Source organism: Phocoena sinus, chromosome 8, assembly GCF_008692025.1.
Source record: "Phocoena sinus isolate mPhoSin1 chromosome 8, mPhoSin1.pri, whole genome shotgun sequence".
In the NCBI taxonomy this organism is placed as follows: domain Eukaryota; kingdom Metazoa; phylum Chordata; class Mammalia; order Artiodactyla; family Phocoenidae; genus Phocoena; species Phocoena sinus.
In genome coordinates this window covers 102,395,325-102,418,970 of record NC_045770.1, presented here as the reverse complement: position 1 = coordinate 102,418,970, position 23,646 = coordinate 102,395,325, and the positions used below count along the sequence as shown (strand labels likewise).

The 23,646-nt window shown below is 53.3% G+C and overlaps 2 protein-coding genes and 1 non-coding gene across 3 annotated transcripts; 2 read left to right on the top strand and 1 right to left on the bottom strand.

Moving 5' to 3' along the window:
• The first annotated feature begins 25 nt into the window (after window positions 1-25).
• TRPT1 (tRNA phosphotransferase 1) lies at window positions 26-3,204 on the top strand. The gene is made up of 8 exons (XM_032640009.1): window positions 26-99; window positions 453-536; window positions 767-848; window positions 1,715-1,884; window positions 1,973-2,147; window positions 2,356-2,412; window positions 2,488-2,598; window positions 2,728-3,204. The coding sequence occupies exons 2-8, from the start codon at window positions 462-464 to the stop codon at window positions 2,817-2,819; spliced, it is 762 nt and encodes a 253-aa protein (XP_032495900.1). The 5' UTR covers window positions 26-99; window positions 453-461; the 3' UTR covers window positions 2,820-3,204.
• FERMT3 (fermitin family member 3) lies at window positions 2,817-22,960 on the bottom strand. The gene is made up of 15 exons (XM_032640006.1): window positions 22,820-22,960; window positions 22,074-22,246; window positions 19,083-19,316; window positions 18,748-18,867; window positions 18,483-18,651; window positions 18,167-18,269; window positions 5,951-6,058; window positions 5,655-5,789; window positions 5,525-5,574; window positions 5,295-5,419; window positions 4,997-5,103; window positions 4,658-4,891; window positions 4,177-4,301; window positions 3,484-3,625; window positions 2,817-3,372 (listed from the first exon to the last, which is right to left on the bottom strand). Exons 2-15 carry the CDS (start codon window positions 22,231-22,233, stop codon window positions 3,193-3,195), a joined length of 1,992 nt encoding a protein of 663 aa, XP_032495897.1. The 5' UTR covers window positions 22,234-22,246; window positions 22,820-22,960; the 3' UTR covers window positions 2,817-3,192.
• On the top strand, window positions 14,341-14,447 carry LOC116758904. Its single transcript, XR_004351287.1, has one exon. It is a non-coding gene; the product is annotated as a U6 spliceosomal RNA (small nuclear RNA).
• Window positions 22,961-23,646: the final 686 nt, after the last annotated feature.

Genomic DNA, 23,646 nt, shown 5'->3' with positions numbered 1-23,646 from the left:
CCTTCTTCCTCGGCTTCTCATTGGCCGGTCCTGGCGCTCAGGGCCCGTCGGGGTCAGCTGACGGGCCCGTGCGGTTCAGCTGCCCGGCCCCCGGAGTCGGTGAGCCTTCCTGTCTGTCTCGGCTCTGTCTCTCTGGCCGGCCCAGACATTTCTGCCCCGTTAGCCTGGTTGCCGGCCCCGCCTCCCCAGGCCCGCTTTGCGGGGCAGACCAGGAGCCTGGGTCGCAGGGGCTCGACTTCCCTGGGCCCTGTGGCTGACAGAGTGTCACCTTGGGCAAGTCTTGCTGGGCCTCAGTTTCCCTATCTGCACCAGGGAGTTAGGGATGGGAAGTGAATTTAGAAATCTGAATATCTCCCTCCCAGCTCTCACATCCTGAGGCTTTGTGACTTTCTGGGCATCGTGGGGACATGGGAAGGTCCTTAACAGTCTCCACATTTCACTGCTCCCCACAGGTCTTGGCCATGAACGCCTCTAGAGGAAGGAGGCAGGAAGCAGCAGGGCCCAAGGGTAGAAGGGCTCACAGACCCCGGGAACAGGTGCGCCCCCTCCACCCTCACCCCTGCTCCCAATGTGGGAGGGCAGGGGAGGGGGTCCCGCTCCCTGGGAAATGCTGGTGGGGTGGGAGTGGGGGCAGATGGATTGTGCTGTTCTCAGGGAGCACAGGGACTCCTCTCCCTCTGGTCTCCTACAGCAGATCACTGAGTTCAGGGTGAGCAGCAGGGCAGGGTCACCACGGGGACTAACGGCCGCCTCTGGGCTCTTTCAGGACCGGGATGTACAACTGTCCAAGGCTCTGTCCTATGCCCTGCGCCACGGGGCCCTGAAGCTGGGGCTTCCCATGGGGCCCGGTAAGTGAGCATCTTAGAGGCTGGGCCCAGGAGTGGTTGGAGCCCAGGGAGCAGTGTGAGCCCGTCTGTGACTGCCTTCCCTCATGGCTCCCACCGCAGTCCTATGAGAACAGCACAGAAGGCACATCCCTTCGGATGACCGAGGCCCAGAGCCCAGTATAATGTCCAGGGCAGACTGGGAGAGGAGCCTCTATCTGGTCCAGGCCTGGTGATACCTCCAGCCCAGTGGTCCAATAAACACTTATCCCAAGACTGGGCACTGCGAGGGTGTTGGGGCAACTGATGTTTATTGAGTGTCCACTCTGGGCTGGGTACTGTGCTCAAAAGGGTCACTTGATCTTTGTGACCCTCCATGAGGCAGATCCTATTCCCATATAAGTTGAGAAACTGAGGCTCAGAAAGGGGAGACTTTCTTTTTTTTTTTTTAATTACTTAATTAATTTTTAAATTTTTGCCTGCCTTGGGTCTTCGTTGATGTGCGCGGGCTTCTCTAGTTGCGGCAAGTGGGGGCTATTCTTTGTTGCAGTGCGCGGGCTTCTCATTGCGGTGGCTTCTCTCGTTGCGGAGCACGGGCTCTAGGCGTGCAGGCTCAGTAGTTGTGGCTCGCGGGCTCTGGAGCGCAGGCTCAGTAGTTGTGGCACACGGGCTTAGTTGCTCTGCGGCATGTGGGATCTTCCCGGATCAGGGCTTGAACCCGGGTCCCCTGCATTGGCAGGCGGATTCTTAACCACTGTGCCACCAGGGGAGTCCCAGGGGAGACTTTCTAAAGGTCACACAGGCTCTGTTCTTGTTGCTTGTGGCTTCCCCTGTTAACTGTGGCCCAGGCCAGGGCAAGTTCAGCTCCTGACCACTCTGCCTGCCCACAGATGGTTTTGTGCCCCTGGATACCCTCCTGCAGCTGCCCCAGTTCTGCAGCTTCTCAGTTGAAGATGTGCAGCGTGTGGTGGACACCAATGGGAAGCAGCGGTTCGCCCTGCAGCCAGGGGAGCCCGGCGCCGGCCCTCTCATCCGGGCCAATCAGGGTCACTCCCTGAAGGTGGGAGCTAAGGGGACAAGTGGGAGAGCCATGTGAGACCCCTGTCTCTGAGGGGGTCTCACTGCTGCCCATTCCCCATCCATCCCAGGTACCTGAGTTGGAGCTGATTCCCCTGGAGACCCCACAGGCCCTGCCCCTGGTGCTCGTCCATGGCACATTCTGGCAGCACTGGCCATCCATCCTGCTCAAGGGCCTATCCTGCCGGGGGAGGACGCACATCCATCTGGCCGCGGGACTGCTTGGGGACCCTGGTGTCATCAGTGGTCAGTGCCCCCCCAAGCTACTCCCACCCATTCTGTGCTCCCAGGTCCTCCTCCAAGGGTCATAGCCTCTTGTCCAGGGGCAGCCCAAGCCCTGCATGCAGGAGCAACCCCCCCCCCCCCGCACCGTAGTGAGCTCAGGACCCAGCCCACCCAGGTTTGATAACCACAATCCAGACGCCCCAGACCCCAGCTCCAATTGTCTACTCAGGCATGCGGCCAACTTGCGAAGTGGCTGTGTTTATCAACGGGCCCCTGGCCCTGGCAGGTGAGTCTGGACACAGCAGGTATTGCCCCAGGCCTTCAGAGAGGGCATGAGTCACATCTCTGGCTCTGTCTGCAGATGGAATCCCCTTCTTCCGCTCTGCTAATGGGGTGATCCTGACTCCAGGGAACGCTGATGGCGTCCTGCCTCCCAAGTATTTCAAGGAGGCCCTGCAGCTACGCCCCACCCGTAAGAACTACCACCCCACCACTATTCTTTGTGCCTGAAGCCTGTGCCCTCTGCCCTCACCTCTTTCCCAGCTCCCAACCCCAGACTGACTTAGTTCTCCCTTCTCTAACCAACTCTTCTCTCTCTCAGGAAAGCCCCTCTCCTTGGCTGGTAATGAAGAAACAGAGTGTCAGAGTGACCCCAAGCACAGCTCCAGAGGAAGAAGGATGACCCAACAATAAAATATTTTTTTTTAATGTAAAAAGATAACAAAAGAGAAACTCCAGTTTGAACCTATGAGTCATCATCCTGTAGCTGTAGCCAGTCTTCCTCATGTGCTCAGGGACTGCAGCTAGGTCAGGGGTGTTGGTCTTGGTCACTCAAACAGGGAAGGGCGGGTGCTGTACAAACTAGAGCCCCCTCTCCCTAGCCTGGGGGATGGCAGAGTCTGGCCCAGCCAGGTCCCTGGTCTACACAAGGCCAGTGACAGTGGGTGAATGTGCCCAGCTCGGTCAGTGCGCGTCTGGAGAGGATGTGGGCAGTGAATCCCAAAGGGTGTGGGCTTTGGAGCGGTCATGGAAGGTGGTGAGTGGGGCGGGGGCAGTAAGACAGGCTTCAGAAGGCCTCGTGGCCTCCTGTGAGCTGCAGGAAGAGGTCCTCGTCCAGCTCCTCCCCGCGGGCCCGCTCCCGCGTTGACAGGAAGATGTAGCCCCCAATGTACTCATGCACGATGCGGCAGCCGGCAGACACGCAGCTGAAAGCCACGTTGATGTGCTCGTCAAACTCGATGGCTACCTGTGGGGTGGGCAGTCAGAGGGCTGGTCGGGAGTGGGGTGAGGGAGCAGCCCTGCCCTGGTTGGGTCTGGCCCAGCCCGTGTCCCTCCCCCACCCTCACTCCGGGCCCACCTGCCGGATGTCCCAGTTGACATTCCACTGGCGCATGTTGCTGAAGCGCCAGGTCTTGACCACGTCGCCCACGGCCAAGTCGATGCGGATCAGTCGGTTGTTGGCGATGCCCAGAATCTCGTCTTTTCTGCTGCCCTTGAACCTGGTGCCCAAGGGGAGAGTGTGAGCCGGGGCCCCACCCTTCGTGGCCCCGGACCCCTCCCAGACAGCCAGGTGCGGAGCTCAGCAGCTAGCCGGCAAGTAAATCTCTTAGGTTCTCTGGGTCTCAAGTTGCTCATCTGGAAAATGGGGGTTAATTACCATAATCACAATGATAGCATTTAGCAGCATCAGTCCCCGCTTTTCGACAGCAACTTTTTTTTGGTAGCATCATCATCCATTTGCTCCTATCTTTGCAGGCATGGAAGATGGGCAGTCACAGGGGGCGCTTCCTGTCACGGCAGCCACCCAACCCTGTCCTACAGATCAGCTGCCAAGGCCCAGAGAGGAAATGGTCTACGGCAGAGCTGGGACGGGTGCGGGATCTCCTGCTCTCTCCACCTGATCCCTCTCTTGTGTTTGCAGGCCGGAAGGGGGTGCACGCAGGCTGCCCTCGGTAAGGGCTCCCCGCAGAGGACAGGAAGGAAGGCTTCAGGTGGCTTCACCATCTTCAGAGATGGTGCTTAGCAGAATGGACTGGGGTGGTACTCATACCTGACCACGACGTAGGAGATGCCGAAGTCAGGCAGGGACTGCCAGGCCTGAATGAAGCGCAGCTGGGCCTCAGACAGCGAGAGTTGGGCCACATTCTGGTGGGCTTCCAGGATCCGTGGAGTGAGCTGTGGGACAACGCTGGTGAGGGGCTGCCAAGGTCCCTGAGACCCCCTGCCTGTCCCCATCGGGAAGACAGGATGCTGAGCCTGGGGCAGGGCCAGTGCCCAGCGTGGGTCCACCCGAGTGCACCCTCTCACCGTTCAGCACGTGTGAGCTGAGCCGGGCCCTGAGGTGGACATGGGCAGCTGGACCGTGACACCCCCACAGAGGGTGGGGAGCAGCACGCTCAGTCTCAGGGACCCAGGTGGGAAAAGGAGCGAGTGAGCGTGTGCATTTCCACAGGAAGGCTCTGGGGACATCCAGGGGCAAGGGTGGCCAGGTAAACCCTCTGGCTGTTCCCGCCACCTACTCCCTCTGGCACCTGCTTGGCCTTGAACTTTCGCTGGAAGCGGGGGGCAACAAGCCCGTAGGGGTTGAGGCCCTCGGCGGAGGCATCAGGGCCCTGGGGGTGGTTGCCCGAGCCCCCGCCGCCTGTCCGCTGCAGGCTGAGGAAAGCCAGGATGGCCTGCACCTCGCTGGAGTAGCTGCTGTCCGCCATGGTGCGGCCCTTGGAGGCCAGTCGGCAGCCGGCCATCCAGTGGGCGTACTGCTGCTCCTGGGGTGGGAGGGGGGGAGAGGGAGGTGAGGGGCTGGCGAGGCTCTAGCTCAGCCCCTGCCCTTGGCCTGGCTCAGCCCTGGCCCCTGCCCAGCCCTCACTCACATCCTGGCACCGCAGGTAGATCTCACTCATGCCCTCAGGGGAGGGCACCAGGAGTTTAATGCAAAACTTCTGGCCTGAGACGTTGACATCAGGGACCACTTCACAGCCTGGAGGAAGAAGGGGTGGGCTAGGCTGGGAGAGGGAGCCCTGTTGAGAGGGCCCTGGGTGAAGGCCAGTCCTGCACAGTGGCCAGAGGTCAGAGGGCATCTTCCCCGCCCCCAGGAGGAGACAAGTGAGAGCATTCACCTGGCCAGCACACAGCCCTTGTCCCTCTCCTGGCCAATCCGCCCTCACTCACCCTTGAGGTTGAGCTGCTGAATGGGGTCCCCGGGGGCCTCGTCCTGGCTCTTGTAGTAGGACAGCGTGGTCTCCTTGAACACTACCCAGTGCTGGCGGTACCCCTTTAGGGTCAGCTTCCGGGGCCTGAGGGTGAGGTGGGAGGTTCGTGACAGGCCCCCTCCCTCCCTCCTGTCCTCTCTCCACACTGGGCCCCTCCAGCAGGGCTGCCAATTCTGGGCCCAGACTCACCGGAAGATCCGGAGATGGTCCTTGAGTTCTGGGATGGTGGTGAGGCTGTCCTGGGGAGGAGAGGAGTCAGTGGGGTGCTGGTCCCTGCACTTGACCCTGACCCCAACCCCTGACTGGGGCCCCTCCTCACCAGCACGTCCGTGCGCGCCGACCCCTCCAGCTTCACCTCCAGGTTGCTCAGGGCTGCATCCAGGTCATCCAGCCCCGGGTCTGTGCCAGGCGGTTCGTCTGCCTCCCCACTTTGGGACAGCTTGTTGATGTGGTACTGGGAGGAGCACGTGACCAGGGAGGGCTGAGCGGGCAGCCCCTTAGCCCAACAGTGCCCTCAGCTGGGCTTCCCCGGAGGTGGGCCCCCGCCGGAACACCCTCCCTGCCCTGGGCCTGGCGCGCACCTAGCCACCCGGGGTCCCCAGGCCTGCCCGGCACCTGTAGGGCTGCAAACACCATCATCTCCTCCTCAGTGCAGTCAATCTCCTCCAGCAGCAGGTCCCACCGAGCCTGCTCGTACAGCTGCGTCAGCCTCACCGGGTCTGTCTGGAGTGGTGGGAGGGGAGGCTGGGTTGGTCGGTGCTAACTGCCCTGAGCACCCCCTGCAGCCAGCTCCTGCGAGCCTCAGGCCTCAGCCCTGCCCTCTGTGCTGTGCAAGCTCATTTGGTGGCTCCGCAACCCCAATCCCAGCCTGCCAGCCCCATCTGCCCAGGAAAGCGGCAGCCTCTTCCCTCTAACCTCTTTGTGAAGATATTGAGTATTTGTCTACTGTGTGCCCTGCATGCTGCTGAATGGACAATGGGGACCGAGTAAACCAGTCGGTAAATAAGTGAAGTGATTCAAGAGTACAATCAAAGCGAGAAAGGAAGTAGCTTCCAAAGGGCATCTCACTTGTGTGCTCAGGCAGGAAGCCCACAAGTTTGATGGTGATGAGAGAAAATGGAACTGGGGTGCGGCTGCACTGAGACCTGAGGATGGACAAGCCACTGAAGGGAAGAGTGGTAGGAAGAACATTCCAGAGAGAAGGAACTCAAAGGGGGATCCTAGTTACCCACAGAAGACCAAGCCCACGCTCCCTCTGAAACCCGCCAAAATTGATAGCAAAGGCATAAAAAGGATAAACCCAAAAGGACAAAGAAGAGAGAGGGGAGACAACTACAGCTGGTGAGAGATACCAACAAAATTTTGGAAGATGAACAAGCAAAAACATGGACAGGAACTGAGTTGCAGGGAAGGAGAGCTGGGATCTCACACCCTTTTCCCTCTCTTGTTCTATGGCAAACGCACTAATGAATTTTGTGACCACGTAGAAGGGTGAGATAGGGAGGGTGGGAGGGAGATGCAGGAGGGAGGGCATATGGGGATATATGTATACATATAGCTGATTCACCTTGTTATACAGCAGAAACTAACACACCATTGTAAAGCAATTATACTCCAATAAAGATGTTAAAAAAAAAAAAAAAGAAAGCAAACAGCAAAAAAACTAAGATCTGAACAAAGGCATCCAGTTCACATGGCGGACAGGCTCAGGTCTGGGATCCTCTGGGAGGCGAGGGAGGGCTGAAATGAGGACCACAGAAAGTCTATAAAGAGAGCACTTCCCTCCCCGCTCCCTGCAGCCAAGTGACAGCCAGCTGGCACCAGGTAGAAACTAGAGATTTACTCTCGAGATGCTGAGCCAGAGGTACCCCTGCATTTGGTACATCTGGGTGCGGGGGGCATTGTGCTGAAAACAGCTGAATTAAGGGAAAGTTGGCATTTTGAAAGGTGAGACATCCCCAGCCCTTCCCCACTTGTCACCAAAGACATTGGCAATGAGCCTTCTATTCCCCAGTCAGGAGATCAGAGCATTCACTGCTGAGAAGCCAAAGAGAAACCCCCCACAGAAAGTGGCATTCCTGCCCCATCTTCCCCAGGAGGCCTAAAATGCCAAGCCCTATTCATCCACTTAGGGTTTCCAACTGGCTTCTTAGAGCCTTACTTCTAAATATGAAAAGACAGGCAGGGATCACCCACATTTTAGGAAAGCTGCTGGGATGAACAACAGAGACCCATGAACTATAGTCAGGGGAAAAAAGAGCTTGGAGGAAATAAAGACAATGTAGGGAGCAGAAAAAACTTCAAACAACACCAGTCAGAATCCTTACAGAGACAAAATACCGCACTCATAAAACAAGAACAGGACACTATTTTTAAAAGGAACGTGGGGCTGCCCTGGTGGCACAGTGGTTAAGAATCGCCTGCCAATGCAGGTGACACAGGTTCAAGCCCTGGTCCTGGAAGATAGCAACTCAGCCCGTGTGCCACAACTACCAAGCCTACGCTCTAGAGTCCGTGAGCCACAACTACTGAAGCACACGTGCCTAGAGCCTGTGCTCCGCAACAAGAGAAGCCTCCGCGATGGGAAGCCCACGCACCACAACGAAGAGAAGCCCTTGCTCGCCTCAACTTTAGAAAGCCCACACACAGCAACAAAGACCCAATGCAGGGCTTCCCTGGTGGCGCAGTGGTTAAAAATCTGCCTGCCAATGCAGGGGACACTGGTTCGAGCCCTGCCAGGAAGATCCCACATGCTGCAGAGCAACTAAGCCCGTGCGCCACAACTACTGAGAGTGTGCACCTAGAGCCCGTGCTCTGCAACAAGAGAAGCCACCGCAATGAGAAACCCGTGCACCACACGAAGAGTAGCCCCCACTCCCCGCAACTAGAGAAAGCCCACGCGAAGTGACAAAGACTCAACGCAGCCAAAAATAAATAAATAAATAAGTTTTTTATAAAAATAAAATATAAATAAATGAACGTGATTATAAAGTTATAGTAATTAAGACAGCATGGCATTCACAAAGAGAGACAAATTGATCAATGTAATCGAAGAGAGTCAGAGAGAGACCCACACATGTATGTTCACCTGACTTAAGACAAAGGTGATCTTGCCATCACTGGGGAAAGGATGCTCTTTTCAGTAAATGGACCTGGGTCAATTGGATACCCATATGGTACATTTTTTTTTTAATTTAAAAATTAATAAAGTTTTTGTATCCCTACCTCACACTACATAGAAATATCAGTTCCATTTGAGTCAAAGATCTAAATATCAAAGTTAAAACAATAAAGTCTTTGGAGAAAAATAGGCCTACATCTGTGTGATCTTAGAATAAAAGATTTCTTAAACAGGATGCAAAAAATATTAATCATAAAAGAAAAAATACGACTCACATTATATTAAAATTAGGAGCTTCTGCTTAGCAAAATAAACCACTAAGAGAATGAAAAGGCAAAGCACAGAGTGGGAAAATATATTCACAATATATTTATCTGTCAAAGTACTCAGGTACAGAATATATAAAGAACTCCTACAAAGCAATATTAAAAAGACAAGCAACTCAATATAAAAACTGGCAAACATTTTGGAAAGAAACTTCACAAAAGAGGATATCCAAATGGCTAATAGCCATACGAAAAAGTTGTCAACTTGATTAGTCATCAGGGAAATGTAAATTAAAGCCACATAAAAAGCACATCAGGGCTTCCCTGGTGGCGCAGTGTTTAAGAATCCACCTGCCAATGCAGGGGACACGGGTTCGAGCCCTGGTCCGGGAAGATCTCACATGCCGTGGAGCAACTAAGCCCGTGTGCCACAACTACTGAGCCTGCACTCTAGAGCCCGTGAGCCACAACTACTGAGCCCAAATGCCACAACTACTGAAGCCTGCATGCTCTAGAGCCCGCAAGCCACAATTACTGAGCCTGTGTGCCACAACTACTGAAGCCCGGGCACCTAGCGCAAGTGCACCGCAACGAAGAGTAGCCCCAGCTCGCTGCAACTAGAGAAAGCCTGCACACAGCAACGAAGACCCAATGCAGCCAAAATAAAAACAAACAAATAAATAAATTTTTTAAAAAAAGCACATCATTGGTTGCCTGGGGTTGGGTGTGGGATGAGGAATGACTGCAAATGGGCACTAGGGAACTTTCTGGGGTGACGGAAATGTTCTAAAACTGGATTGTGGTTGCACAGCTATATAACTTTACTAAAAATGAACTGCTCACAGTGGGCAATTTTTATGGTATGTAAGTTATATCTCAGTAAAGCTGCTTGAAGAAACAAACAAAATACCATGTGAGATACTATTATACACCTACCAGAATGGCTAAAATGGAAAAGGTAGGAAATACCTGCTGGTGAAGTTGCGGAACAACTGAAACTCATACACTGCAGGTGGGGGTGTATGAGTGCATAGTTATCTACTACAGCTAAACCAATGCCTGCCCCACAACCCAGCAGTTCCACCTCTGGATATATACCCTATAGAAACGTGTACATATGTTCACCAAAAACATATGCTGGAATGTTCACAGCATCTCTATTCATAACAGCCCAAACTGGAAATTTCATAATGTTCATCAACAATAGAATGGAAAATGAGTTGTGGTACATTGACCGCATGGAATATTACACACCAGTGAGCAACATGCTACCACTATATGAACACGGATGACTTATACAAGCATAATGCTGGGTGAAAAAAGCCAGACACAAAAGAGTACAGATCGCATGATTTCATTTATGTAAATTTCAAATACAGGCAAAACTAATCTATGGTGTTAGCATACCACCACTTTACCAGCCTTCAGAAGCCAAGCAGTATTTCCCACAGGGGGAACCACATTAGTGGTTCCCCCTGTGGGAAATACTGCTTGGCTTCTGAAGGCTGGGAAAGTTCTGTTGGTTTACATTTGTGAATATTTCTAAATGTATGTTACACTAAAAAACAAAACAAAACAAAACAAAAAACACTTCAGAAAGGAACAGTCAGAAAATAAGAGCTCTTAGAATTTAAAAAGACAGTTGCAGAAATTAAAAATTCAATAGCTCATTTGGAAGATAAGTCAAGGAACTTTCCAGAAAGTAGAACAGAAAGACAACAAGCCTTAAAAAAAGAAAGAAAATATAAATGTCTAATTTTTTTCTTTTAAAAATTAATCTAGGAGGTCTAACATCTACTAAGTTCCAGGGGAAAAAAAAAGCAGAAAAATAGAGAGAAGTAAATTATTAAAGAGATTGTATAGAACATTCTTCTAGAACTGGAGGACCCTGATTTGAAAGGGTTCAGCAAGTGTGCAGGACAATCAATGAAGAAAGATTCATACGAGGACATACTATTGAGAGATTTTTAAACACCAAGTGACAAGGAGAAGATTCTTTTGTGTTTTTGCTTTTGTTTTTGTTTGGTCACGTTGCATGGCTTGCAGGATCTCAGTTCCCCTACCAGGGATTGAACCCAGGCCAGGGCAGTGAGAGTGCTGAATCCTAACCACTAGACCACCAGGCAACTCCCAAGAAGATTCTTAAAAGCTTCTGGGGCCTCCCCTCCCCTTTCAAGAAAAATTAAAAGGGTCACACGTGGAAGGATTGAAAATAAAAAATGGCATTGGACTCCCCAACAGCAACACTGGAAACTAGAGGACAATGGGAAGATGGCTTCAAAATTTGGCAGGAAAATGTTTCAAACCTAGAATTCTGTACCTAGCCAAACTATCATGCAAGTGAGGGTAGAACAGAGACCTTCTCAAACACGCAGGATTTCAAACCACTTAGGGGAAGCTATTGAAATATATGCTCCATCAAGATGAGGGAGTCAGTCAAGAAAAAGGAACACAAGAGATCCAGGAATCAAGAGATCCCATATAGGAATTCCCAGGAAATAGTGAAGGGGAGTTCAAGGACAACAGTTAAGCAGTGGGTCTAGACTGCTATCATTCCACAGTTCTGACCAGGAAATAACACTGACTGATATCCTAAGGTGATCGATCATTTTGAAAGGGGCATCGTCCTTAGGTTGCAATGTTGGAGGGGCTTGGTTATAGAACATCCCACCTCATCACTCTGAAGATGCCCCACGGCAAGCCACAGACTCACAGAGAGTGTACAGATAGCCTTTTGGGGTCTCTCTTCTAATTGTACACAGACAGACAATTAATAGAAAAGAAATAAACCAAGAAAGGAAGTATAGTTACTCTGTGGCTTAGCTAAGAACGTTATTTATATGTGTTACTATTTACAGTCACACTCATGTTGTTTTAACCAAAAGCTACAACACAGGTCAACTGCAAAGATGCAAAGAGATGCGTGTGTTGTGGGGGAAGGAGGGAGGATATGAGACAGATAAATCTTCACCTTTCATACAAAGTAAATAGATTATGCGTGAAATGAAAAAGTCAAGGGAATAGACATACATAAGCTTGTCATATAGATGTAAACACTAGAATAAAAAGTTACAGAGTCAAAACCTATAGTCTCTAGGGATCAGAAATCTGGGATAAAGAGAGGTGGGGTAAGGAGCTGTTTTTTTTTTTTTTAATTGTTGTTATTACTATTAGGACTATTCAACTCTTTAAGCCACCATATGTTACTTTGATTAAAAATAAAATTTAAGCTTTTTTTTTTTCTTTTGGCCACACAGCTCGTGGGATCTTAGTGCTCCAACCAGGGATTGATCCTGGGCCCTCAGCAGTGAGAGCACAGAGCCCTAACCACTGGACCTCCAGGGAATTCCCTAAAATTTAATTAAGACAAAGAAAACGACAAAGACCAAACGGGATTTAGATACTGGACAACAGACCACACAGAACAGGGATCCCTGAGAGAAGGGAAACAAGTGAATGGTGAGGTTGCCCCAGCTTGCTGCCGGGAGCAAGCGTGCCTGCTGTAGCCAAGAGGAGGACCCCAAACGGAGCCCAGCATATTCCCTGAGGAGAGCAGGTGCAGTTGAGAATCTGGGGAGTCCAAGGCAGCTAGAATTCACAGGACAGAGTGTTGCAGAGGAGAGAGCTGCACAGAGAGAAAACTCTGGATGGAAATCAGCAGAGGGCTCCTCTTTAGTCATTAGCTGGGTACCGATCAGCACATGTGTATAAGGAAATAACTCAAGGCTAGAAAGAAACAGTAAAAGGAGCAGGTGGAACACTTACCAGAGCTCACATGAGGGTGGGGATAGTTCATATTCCCAACACAGATTAGAGAAGCCTCATCATATATATAACATCAGAATACTCGGAACACGTGAATTCCCTGGTGGTCCAGTGGTGACCACTGCCAAGGGCCGAGGTTCAATCCCTGGTCAGGGAACTAAGATCACACAAGCCGTGTGGCAAAAAAAAAAAAAAAAAAAAAAAAATACTCAGAAGGCTCTTGCCACAGTGATGGGGTAAATTAACCCTAGATTAAAAGATGCTTTTTTCTGATCTAATTAATTATTATTTAATTATTATAAATTATAATGATTAGTTCATGTTCAAAGCAAACCTTAGAAGGAGCAAACTGTTTCCAAGTGTCTTAACTTCAAAACAAGGTTTAAAGATATTTAAAACACTACCAAAAAAAAAAAAAAAAAAAAAATCCAGGACCCAAGAACATAAGATTTGTAGTGTCTGGCATCAAACAAAAATTTTCCAAAAAACAAAAAAATTTCCAGGCATGAGAACAAGCAGAAAAATACAATTCATAATTAGGAGATAAATAGTTAATAAAAGTAAATCCAGAAATGACACAGGTAATAGAATTAGTAGACAGAAACACTAAAAAAAATTATTTTAAATATATCCTGTTTGTTCAAGAAGGTAGAGAAAAGCATGAACATGTTAAGGAGAGATGGAAAATATTAAAAAAGGTCAAAATTGAACTTCTAGGCAGGGTATTAATGACATATTAGACACAGGAGAAGAAAAGATTAGTAAGCTTGAGGATAGAGCGGTAGAACTATCCAAAATGAAACACGGAAAAATAAGACTGGGGAAAAAAAAACACTGAACAGAGCATCAGTGAGCTGTGGGATGATTTTAAGCAGTCTAATAGTCATGTGACCAGAATCCCATAAAAGAGGGGGGAGCAGGAAATATACCTGAAAAAATAAAGGCCAAAATTTTTCCAAAGTTGATGAAAACTATAAACTCAGATTGAGGAGGCTCAATGGACCCCAAGCATGAGAAACCTGAAGTGAACCAAGGCACGTGATCATCAGATTGTTTAAAACCAGTGATAAAGAGAAAATCATAAAAGCAGTCAGAAAAAACGTGTGTTTCATACAGATAAACAAAGAGAGACAAGCCACAAGACTGTGAGGCAGCATTTTTAAGGGAAAAAAAAATGTCAGCCAAGAACTCTACAACAAGTAATATCTTTCAAAATCAAAGGCAAGGGCTTCCCTAGTGGCGCAGTGGTTGGGAGTCCGTCTGCCGATGCAGGGGACACGGGTTCGTGCCCAGGTCCGGGAGGATCCCACATGCCGCGGAGCGGCTGGGCCCGTGAGCCATGGACGCTGAGCCTGCGCGTCCGGAACCTGTGCCCCGCAACGAGAGAGGCCACAACAGTGAGAGGTCCGCGTACCGCAAAAAAAAAAAAAAAAAAAAAAATCAAAGGCATAAGAATGACTTATACAGACATACAAAAGCTGAAAGAATTCATCACCAGTAGACCAGCTTGACAAGAAATGTTAAAGGAAGTCCTTCAGGCAGACAGATAATGGTACCAGCTGGAAATCCAGATCTATACACAGGAAGGTGAAGACCCGGCAGGGAATGGTGAGTGTGTAGGCAGAGAGAAAAGACTGCTTTCCATATTTTAAAAATGCATTTGCAGGACGATTGGCTGATGGAACTTTTCTGTGTCTTGACTGTATCATGTCAAGGTCCTGGTTGTGATACTCGTTGGGGGAAACTGGGTAACGCGTCTCCAGGTATCTGGGATCTCATGTATTAGTTCTTACAACTGTCTGTGAATCTACAGTTATCTCAAAACTAAAAGTGTAATAAAAAAATAATGGACTGTACTCGCTTTGGCAGCACATATACTAAAATTGGAACGATACAGAGAAGATTAGCATGGCCCCTGCGCAAGGATGACACGCAAATGCGTGAAGCGTTCCATATTTTTATATGGAATCTAAAAAAAAAAAAAGTCATGAAGAACCTAGGGGCAAGATGGCAATAAAGATGCAGACCTACTAGAGAATGGACTTGAGGATACGGGGAAGGGGAAGGGTAAGCTGAGACAAAGTGAGAGAGTGGCATGCACATATATACACTACCAAACGTAAAATAGATAGCTAGTGGGAAGCAGCCGCATAGCACAGGGAGGTCAGCTCGGTGCTTTGTGACCACCTAGAGGGGTGGGATAGGGAGGGTGGGAGGGAGGGAGATGCAAGAGGGAAGAGATATGGGGACATATTTATATGCATAACTGATTCACTTTGTTATACAGCAGAAACTAACACACAATTGTAAAGCAATTATACTCTAATAAAGATGTTAAAAAAAATAATGGACTGGTTACAGTAAAAATAATCATGATGATGACTCAACAATTCTCCTCCTAGGTATTGATATACACCCAAGAGAAATGAAAATATATGTCCACTCAAAAACTTGTACATGAATATTCATGGCAGGATTGTTCATAACAACCAGCCAGTGGGGGTAAAACAAATGTCTATTAACTGATGAATGGATAAATAAAGTGTGGCATATATGTACAATGAAATATAATTTTACAATAGAAAGGAATGAAACACTGAGACAGGCTACAACGTGGATGAACCTTGAAAACATTACGCTCAGTGAAAGAAGCCAGCCACAAAAGGCCACGTGGTACAGGATTTCATATACATGAAATGTCCAGAACAGGCAAATCTATAGAGTCAGAAATTGGTAGATGCCTGGGGCTAGGAGGGGTGGGGGATAAGTGAGGAGTGACTGATAATGGGCGTGAGATTTCTTTTGGGGATGATGAAAATGTTAAACGGGCAAATTATATGGTAATGACTTATTTCTCAATACAGTCTTCATCATAATAATAGCAGCAACAGGGGATTCCCTGGCAGTCCCGTGGTTAGGACTCCGTGCTTTCACTGCCAAGGGCACGGGTTCGATCCCTGGTCAGGGAACTAAGGTCTTGCAAGCTGTGCGGCGCGGCAAAATAAATAAATAAATAAATAAGAATGACAGCAACAAGGATGACAATGTATCGTGGGCTTTGACGTATGTAGAAGGGGAGTGTGTGATAACAAGAGCGCAGAGGCTGGCAGGGGAAGACGGGATCCCGCTGTAAGGTTCTTACACTGTAGTGAAGCGGTGTTTCACTGGATGGTAATTATAACCCCTAAAGCAACTGCTAAAAAGAGAAAAAAAAGCAGTATAGATAATACACTCTTATAAAGGAGGTAAATGGAATCATGAAAACTACTCAATCCAAAAGAAGGCAGGGATGGGAATTCCCTGGAGGTCCAGTGGTTTAGGACTCGGTGTTTTCACTGCCAGGGACCCAGGTTTGATCCCTGGTGGGGGATCCTGCCAGCTGCGCAGCACAGCCAAAAAAAAAAAAAAAAATTAATTAAAAAATTTAAAAAATAAAAAGAAGGCAGGGAATATTGTACAACGCAGGGAGCATAGCCAATAATCTACGACAACTATAAATGGAGAATAACCTTCAAAAATTGTGAATCACTATATGGTATACCTGTAACTTAGATCATATTGTTCATCAACTATACTTCAATAAAAACCAACAAACAAAAGAAGGCAGGGAAGGCGGGAAAAGGGCACAACAGCCTGGAGGAGAGGAAGGAGCACGGGGATGTGGACGGAGAGGAAAGGGGGGCCGGGCGGGTGGGAGGGAGTGGGCAGCGCCAGGGCCAGATCAGCACGGTCCTGGGCCGCAGGCACCCACAGGAGCCTTTTAAGCAGGATTGACAGGACCTAATGCACCTGTAAACGTTCATTCCAGATACTGCGTGGAGGTTGGGGAGGCCAAAGGAGGAGAGAGGCCCATTAGGAGGGGCTGCAGCAACTCACACGAGAGAGCCTGACGCTGCACAGACGAAGGGATGGAGAGGAACGGGTGGTTTGGGATGTTTAGTTCAAGGAAGGATCAACAGGACACAAGGAGGGATGAGATGAGAGGGAAAGGGAAAGACCCAGAATAGTGTAAGTGTGGGGATTTTGCCATGAGTCCATGGTGGGAGGATGTGCTGGGCAGACTTGGAATCAAGAGTTCTGTTTCAGGACTTCCCTGGTGGCGCAGTGGTTAAGAATCCACCTGCCAATGCAGGGGACACGGCTTCGATCCCCGGTCCAGGAAGATCCCACATGCGGCCGAGCAACTAAGTCCGTGCGCCACAACTACTGAGCCTGTGCTCTAGAGCCCGTCAAGCCACAACTACTGAGCCCAAGTGCCACAGCTACTGAGCCCACGTGCCACAACTACTGAGCCCATGCACCGCAACTACTGAGCCTGTGTGCTGCAACTACTGAAGCCTGCGCGCCTAGAACCTGTGCTTTGAGAAGCCACCGCAATGAGAAGCCTGAACACCGCAGCGAAGAGTAGCCCCGCTCGCCCCAACTAGAGAAAAGCCTGCGGGCAAAAGCGAAGACCCAATGTAGCAAATAAATAAATAAACAAATGAATAAATAAATAATTTTAAAAGGTTACTATGTCCAAAACAAGTAGGCTTATCCTAGTGGAAGGCTACTTTCAAAAAAAAAAAGAGTTCTGTTTCAGGCAGAAGCTGAGATGCCTGTTAGGTGCCAGAGCAGAGACAGCCATTTGGACATGAGAGTCTAGAGCTCAGGGGAGAGAGGTCTGGGCTGGAGGTGGTAAATCTATAAAGAGCACAGAGATGACCCTTAAATCCAGGAGGCTGGATCTTCCTGGGAGAAAGGGTAGAGAGAAGGAGGCTGGGGAATGGAGCCCTGGAGCCTGCAACTCCCAGAGGCTGTGGAGACAGGAGGAAGGGCTGAGGAACCTGGGCAGGGCGGCTGCAGACCCTTGTGCGCGTGGGGATCCCAAGTGGCCAAGTAAGAAGTGGATGGCAAACTTCCCTGGCCATCCAGTGGTTAAGACTTCCACTGCAGCGGGTGCAGGTTTGATCTTGTATGCCGCGTGGCACAGCCAAAAAAAAAAGAAGTGGACGGGAAGTGAGCAGGGGACAGATAGCATGGAAGGCACGGTCACCTCAGCAGGACAGGGACTCCAGGATAGAAGACTCTGGGATAGAGTTGGCTGAGGAGAGAGAGGGAGTCGAGGGGCACCCACAGGAAAGGCTTGCGGGGAGCAAAGACGCTGGACCCCAGGGTTCTAGAGACAATGACGCTTAGCAGTTTTGCAGTGAAGGCGGTTCAGAGAAGTGGGGCCACAGGTAGAGGGAGCACCTGGAGGTTTTCCGGATGGATTCATGGAGGCTGTTGGTTGCCGGTGGGGACGGCAGGCAGGGAGGGAGAGAGGCACACAGGTGCCTGCCCGCAAAGCCTCGTCTTTCACCTGCCCCTAGTCCCTGCAGGTCCCAGTGCCACCGCCTCCAGGAAGCCTTCCCTGAGTGCAGGTGTGGGTGCCTCCCACCTGAGCAGCCTTTCCAGGGGCACCTACAACCGTCTACACTGAGTTGTGGTCATTATCTCCCTGATGGTCCTTGAGAAACAGGTCTTGCCATCAACCGGGGCCCAGCACCATGTCGATGGAGTTAATAAACGGGTGTGGATGGACAAATGGACAGATGGACAGACCCCTACAAGTGTCTAACGTTCCTAGAGCCCAGACCCCCGATGCAAGGTCCCCGCGTCCCACTGATCCAGACACCCCTTCTCCCTGACCCAGCCCACCTTGGGATCCAGGTCGAAGAAGCTGTAGTACTTGAAGCGCAGCCAGAGCATGTCCCCCGCCTTGATACCCTGCTGCATGAGGCACCGCGACGAGTCCAGCCACCTGGGCCGCAGCGCAGGCAGAGGCTGGGTCAGGGCTGAGCCGGGGGCAGTGGGGCGGGCTGGGGGCTGGGCAGGGGCTGGGGCAAGCACACACGTGCAGGAAAGGCCTGGGGACAGGCGTGGGTTTGGGACGAGCAGGACACAGGGGAGGGTGTGGGCTCCGGGAGCAGGGGCTCAGGCACAAGCGCAGGTGAAGACCCGGCAGGCGAGGCACCTGCTGTGGAGCTGGGTCTTGTCCAAGAGGGAGCTGGGCCGAGGCAGGCGCTGGAGCAGCAGGGGGTCTGGCGGTGCCAGTGGCCGGCTCAGCATGTGGTAGCAGGCCTCAGTCTGGGCACTGTCTGAGAAGTGGGCTGGCATCCCCCGGAACGACACAGGTGCCACGCCTGGAGTGCGGATCACGGTCAACCAGGCCCGGGCCGACCCCAGGCCTCTGGGGCCTGCCCTTGTGGCCGCCCCTGGGCTGCCCCGCCTGCACTCACCCCCAGCCAGGATGACCTTGGTCAAGTCATACACCTCCTCCTCCGGCTCCTTTTCCTTCTTCTTCTTCTCCTTCTTCTCAGGAGCCCGGAGCAGAGACATCTCCTCAGGGTGCCGGATACCTGGGAGGAGCAGAGGTCTCAGCGGGGGCTGGGGTTCTGCCCTGTGACCTCCCGCCCCACCCATGGGCAGTTCGGGGCAGGGCACAGCCCCACGAGCCGGATGGGGAACAGCTCAGCAAGGTCGAGGTGACAACAGCTGGGCCTGGAAAGGGAGGGAACGTGCCCCCTGGCAGGACCCTCGCAGGGGGCAGAGTGGGGACCAGCCGGGGACTCACTGAGGAGCCGGCAGATGGCAGCCACAGCCTGGAAGAGGGGCTGGGAGAAGCTGGCTCGGAGGCGCAGGGCACGGCGATTGGGCAGTCGCAGGATGACAGGCCGGTGCTGGGGCCCAAAGAAGAGGCGGGCGTCCGCCAGGATCCCGTATTTGTCCAGGGTCCAGTGGGTCTGCAGCAGCCATTGTCTTTTCTGTTCCCACCAAATGGCATGGTCTGACCAGTCCTGCTTCCGCTCTGTGAGGCCACAGGCAAGGGGGGCCACGTCAGCCTTGGAGGGCCCTGCCCCCAGTGCTGAGCACAAGCCTGGAATTCAGAGGTGGTGACCGCCCCTCCCCTGCCCAGGCCAGGGGCAGGGCCAGGCGGGGTTGGCTTGGGGGCTAGGACTGAGGTCATGGCAGAACGGCTCTTTGCTGGCTAACCCTGCTTGTCCCCTGGGCTCAGTTGCTACTGAGGGGAGTCACTTCCCAGGGGAGCCCCCAACCCAGAATCTTCGTGCTCCCATCTCACACACTCCGGTGCATTGGGCTCCCCTGTACAGCACCTCCTGTGTCCTCCCACAGTTCCTGGCTTCATGGCTTCTCTCTGGCATTCCTGGGAGCCAGAGGCAACTGCAGGGCCTGGGGTTGTGCCGGGCACGCAGCAGCAGGCACTCCATGAATGTCTAGTGGTTACTAGCTCTGTGACCTTGGCCAAGACCTGAACCTCTCTGGTCCTCAGTTTTCTGGTTCCTGAGATGCGAGCAGCAATGGACACTGCTCAGTGCCTGCCGCCACGTGGTGACTGTGACACAGGCGTGCGGCCGCATCGACACGGCGCATGGGCCTTTGGATAGAAATGCGAGCACTTCGAGGTCATGCGGCTGGTGAAGGAGGACACGTGCTCTCCTCTCCATCTTCCCTTCAGGAGCCTGAACTGGTGCCAGGTGAGCGCAGTGGAAGAGCAGAGCCCACTAGCGTCAAAGCCCTTCCTGGGGAGTGGTCCCGTCCTCTGCGCCACCCTCCTCCCTCTTCCTCCTGCCCTGTCGCCCTCTGTGCCTTCACTCTGTTCTTGGTTTTGTGGCACCCACTCCCTGTCTCCTCCTGACCCTTTGCTCTTGTTCTGTCCCGTTGGACCCCTCTCCTGGCCTGCCCCCATGCTTGCCCGTTGGTTCAGTCCGAGGACCCTCTTCTCCCTCCTTAGCCTCGGCCTCTTCCCAGGGTCTCACCTAGTCTAGGCCTTCATCTTCCTGCTGTGAGCCCCAGGCCAGAAACCCACAAGCCACTCGCTAAGGGGCACGTCCACTGGCTTCGATCATTCCAGACACCTTTTTTCACCAGCCCGTGTGCCCGGCTCTGGGACTATAAATGCGGTGACTCCTAGTCGCAGCCCTCAAGGCCCCACTTCACCGCGCTCTGCCTGACACTGGACAGAGGTGCCCCCTCCCCTCAGCAGCTCCCTGGGGGCTGGGTGACAACGGCTCTCCCGCCAGGCCCGAGCTTCCTCCCTTTCACTTTAGCCACCACATTTTACCAATGCCAGCCCTCCCCCAAACTCACCTCCTGTCCATCTTCACCCGACCCAAGGGGCCTGCCTTAGCCTGACAGCCTCCCACTGGAAACCTTTCGGCACAGCTGCCCTCCACCTCCGGGATGGAGTCCAAAACGCCTTATGGCATTCACCCCAGCCTCGTTTCTTGTCATACTCCAGGAGTCCTTCCCAGCCTAGAGGCTCCAGTTCAGCACTGCACGCCCCCACGCCCCAGCGTGTCGCCTTGTTCCTCCCTGCTGTGGCCCCCTCTCAGGATTCATACTGTCCCAGGCTAGGCGCAGCCCCTGTGTTGGCTTGCCCTGTGCGGCAGCCAACACTCAGCCCTGTGTCGGCAGCTAAAGGGTGGGTCCCACCTGCCCGGCTGCGCTCCAGATCAGGGGCTGGCCCAGCCAGCATGGCCATCAATCGACCTCGGATGTGCTAAGGAGTGAGTGGGGGCTGGGGGGTGGGCACAAGAGTACGCTCAGGGCTGGGGACAGGAGCTGGAGGGACTTGACCCTGGGGGCCCCCGCAGCGGGTGGAGGGTGGAGGAGTGGGTCCGGCTGGCCCCTTGTTCAGGCCTCACGCTTTGCTGTGGGCCAAGCCCCGGGGCCAACCGGCTCTTCTCCCGGAGCACCCGGTCTTCACCCTCTCCGCCCTGTTCGGCCAAGCCTGCCTGAGTCTCTGTCTGACACCCGGTCTCCTGAGGGACCCTCTACTCTCCACTTCTGCTTTCACAACCTCCTTGGGCTCTGCCTTCTCGAGGCTTCCCTCACCGCCTCAGCCCTGTGGCCGGGCTGCCCTGCGGCCCTGTGCTGTCCACAAGCCACTGACCTCCCTCCCGGGCCGCCCACTCACCCCCACCCCCGGGGGACCCAGGACCCAGGCTGGCACTATCGCGGGCCTGCCTTCCGGCTCTGGCTATCAGAGCGGGCCCGCCGCCCTCCCAGGAAGGGGCAGCCCGCACCCCCAGCAGGGAAAGGCGATGAGAAGCCCCCGCGTCAGCGGCCCTGCTCCCCTCCAGGGCTGATACCAGAGGCGGCTGTGCTGTAACTTCCTGTGGGGGCAGGGCCTTCTCACCCAGGCTGGGCCTGTCACCAGCCTGCTGAGGGCTTCCTTCCGCCAGGGGAGAGGGTGTGGGAGCCCCTCCCCACGTCAGCAGGAGCCCCCTCTGGGCTCCTCTCGACCCCCAGAATGGGATCTCTGCCTCAGCGCAGGCAAGGCCTCTCCTGCCCCAGAAGTGGGTGAACGGAGGACCGTGGCCAGGTCTGCTCCTCGGGGTCTTAGTGGAACCCGTTGGAGCGGGAGGAAGGGAGGAAAGACAGTGGGAGGGAGGGGAAGTTAAGTTGGGGAAATGTCTTTTTTGGAACCAAATGATTAAGCTGGTGCCTGAGTCACTGTGACTCCATTATCGAGGGCCACGCAGCAGGGCTGGCCCGGAAGTGCCAGGGGACCCCGTGGGCAACGGGGGCGGTGGGCACTCACTGATCTCCTCCACAATCTTCAGGAGCACCCCACCGATGTGTGACTCCCCTGTGACCCGGAGGGTGACCGACTCGGCCTCGGGGTCCTCCTCTCCTACAAACACCCGCAGCTCCCAGGACGAGTCGATGTAGTCCCCGGTGGCTGTCTTCATCCCCGCCATGGCTGCGGCAACTCTGGGGAGAGGGTGGGAAGGAGGCAGGGTGGGCAGCTGGGCCCTGGTAGGCTGCCTGTGGTGCCCGGGACAGGCGGGGGCCCAGAGAGCAAGCCCGTAAGGCAGAATGCCCCGGCAGCAGCAAGACGCTGGGAGCTGAGTTGTTGCAGGCGAACCTCAGACCCTCTCTCCGTCACAGATGATTGGGCTGAAGGGACCTTCAGAGTCTGTGTTGCCCAGCCCTCTCCCTTCTTGCAGACGGGAAGACGAGGCCCGGTAAGAACAAGAAGGGCCTCACTCGACCTCACCCATCTCGATGCCAGAGCTAAGCACAGTCTCCGTCAGCTTGCTCAGCCCACGGCCCAGCCCAAGCCCACACTGGCAGCTGCCCACCCTAGAAATGGTTGTGAGCCCAGGTCAGAAAATAGTTCCAGTCAGGCCCAAAGGTCAGCTCCATCATCCCAAACCAGCCAAAGCCTCTCTAGGGCAGTGGAAAGTCCAGGCTGCCACATGGAGAGAGGCATGCTGGGCAGAGGGGCTGCCGGAGGGCGAGGAAGAGAAGGGTCCTTGGGTCTTCAGCCACCGGCCGGCTTACCTTCCCTGCAAGGGGCTGGGGCTGGAGGTGCGGGTTGGAGCGTCAGCCACTCCTGGCTGCAGCCCGCACACCTGCAGACCACTGTGTGCTTCCTTCTCCTCTCTCTCCGTGGAGCTTCCTTCAGAGGCCAGCCCTCGCGCCTTATCAGAGCAGGGCGGGCCTGGCCCCTCCCCGGGGCGTGCTGGCCCTGGGGGCAGGAAGCAACAGCCAGCACCGCGGTGGTGGCACAGCAGGGGTTCCAGTGGCGCCCTGCCGGTGCTCCCGGTGAGCACAGGAAGCAAGTGGGGCTTGTGGACCCAAGACCACACAAAGGGTCCCGTCACTTGGAGGGAAGCTCGATGCAAACGAGAGAAGCCACCTATTTGTGTTCTCTTGCCGGAGCCATCGCTCATCTCCAACCTGTCGTGAGGTGGGGGTCCTTGGGCTGTAAGCATCACTCAGCTGCAGAGTCTGGAGAGCGGTGGAGTTCAAAGGGCTGGATCTGGGTTATTTAGGGACCTGGCAGGTCAAGTCAGCTCAAGCCCCGAATGTCCTTTATCACCACAAAGTAGATCCTTAAAGGCCCTGAGGGAAACGACTTTATGTCTTTCCTGTCCCCAGTTAAGGGCCTCTTTTCCAAACTTGTCAACCTTAGAACTGCCCAGGGGAACAGCTAAACAGAAATGGGCCCCTGACGTTTCACTACCTGCCTCCCCCATGCCTTCAGGTTTCAAGACTTCAGACTTGCCACCTCTACTGTCCCTCCACCTGCATCACTCCCCTCTGGAGCCAGTACCCATGAGACTCACTCCTGTCATGTCCCTACGCAAATGTGACTCAGAGGGCCC

Coding starts and splice junctions, on each gene's coding strand:
- TRPT1 (XM_032640009.1), top strand. CDS start 462: ATGAACGCCTCTAGAGGAAGGAGGCAGGAAGCAGCAGGGCCCAAGGGT. Junction 537..766: donor CTCACAGACCCCGGGAACAG/GTGCGCCCCCTC, acceptor GGGCTCTTTCAG/GACCGGGATGTACAACTGTC. Junction 1,885..1,972: donor ATCAGGGTCACTCCCTGAAG/GTGGGAGCTAAG, acceptor CATCCATCCCAG/GTACCTGAGTTGGAGCTGAT.
- FERMT3 (XM_032640006.1), bottom strand. CDS start 22,233: ATGGCGGGGATGAAGACAGCCACCGGGGACTACATCGACTCGTCCTGG. Junction 18,270..18,482: donor AAGACCCAGCTCCACAGCAG/GTGCCTCGCCTG, acceptor GCTGCGGCCCAG/GTGGCTGGACTCGTCGCGGT. Junction 6,059..18,166: donor TCTTCGACCTGGATCCCAAG/GTGGGCTGGGTC, acceptor CCACCACTCCAG/ACAGACCCGGTGAGGCTGAC.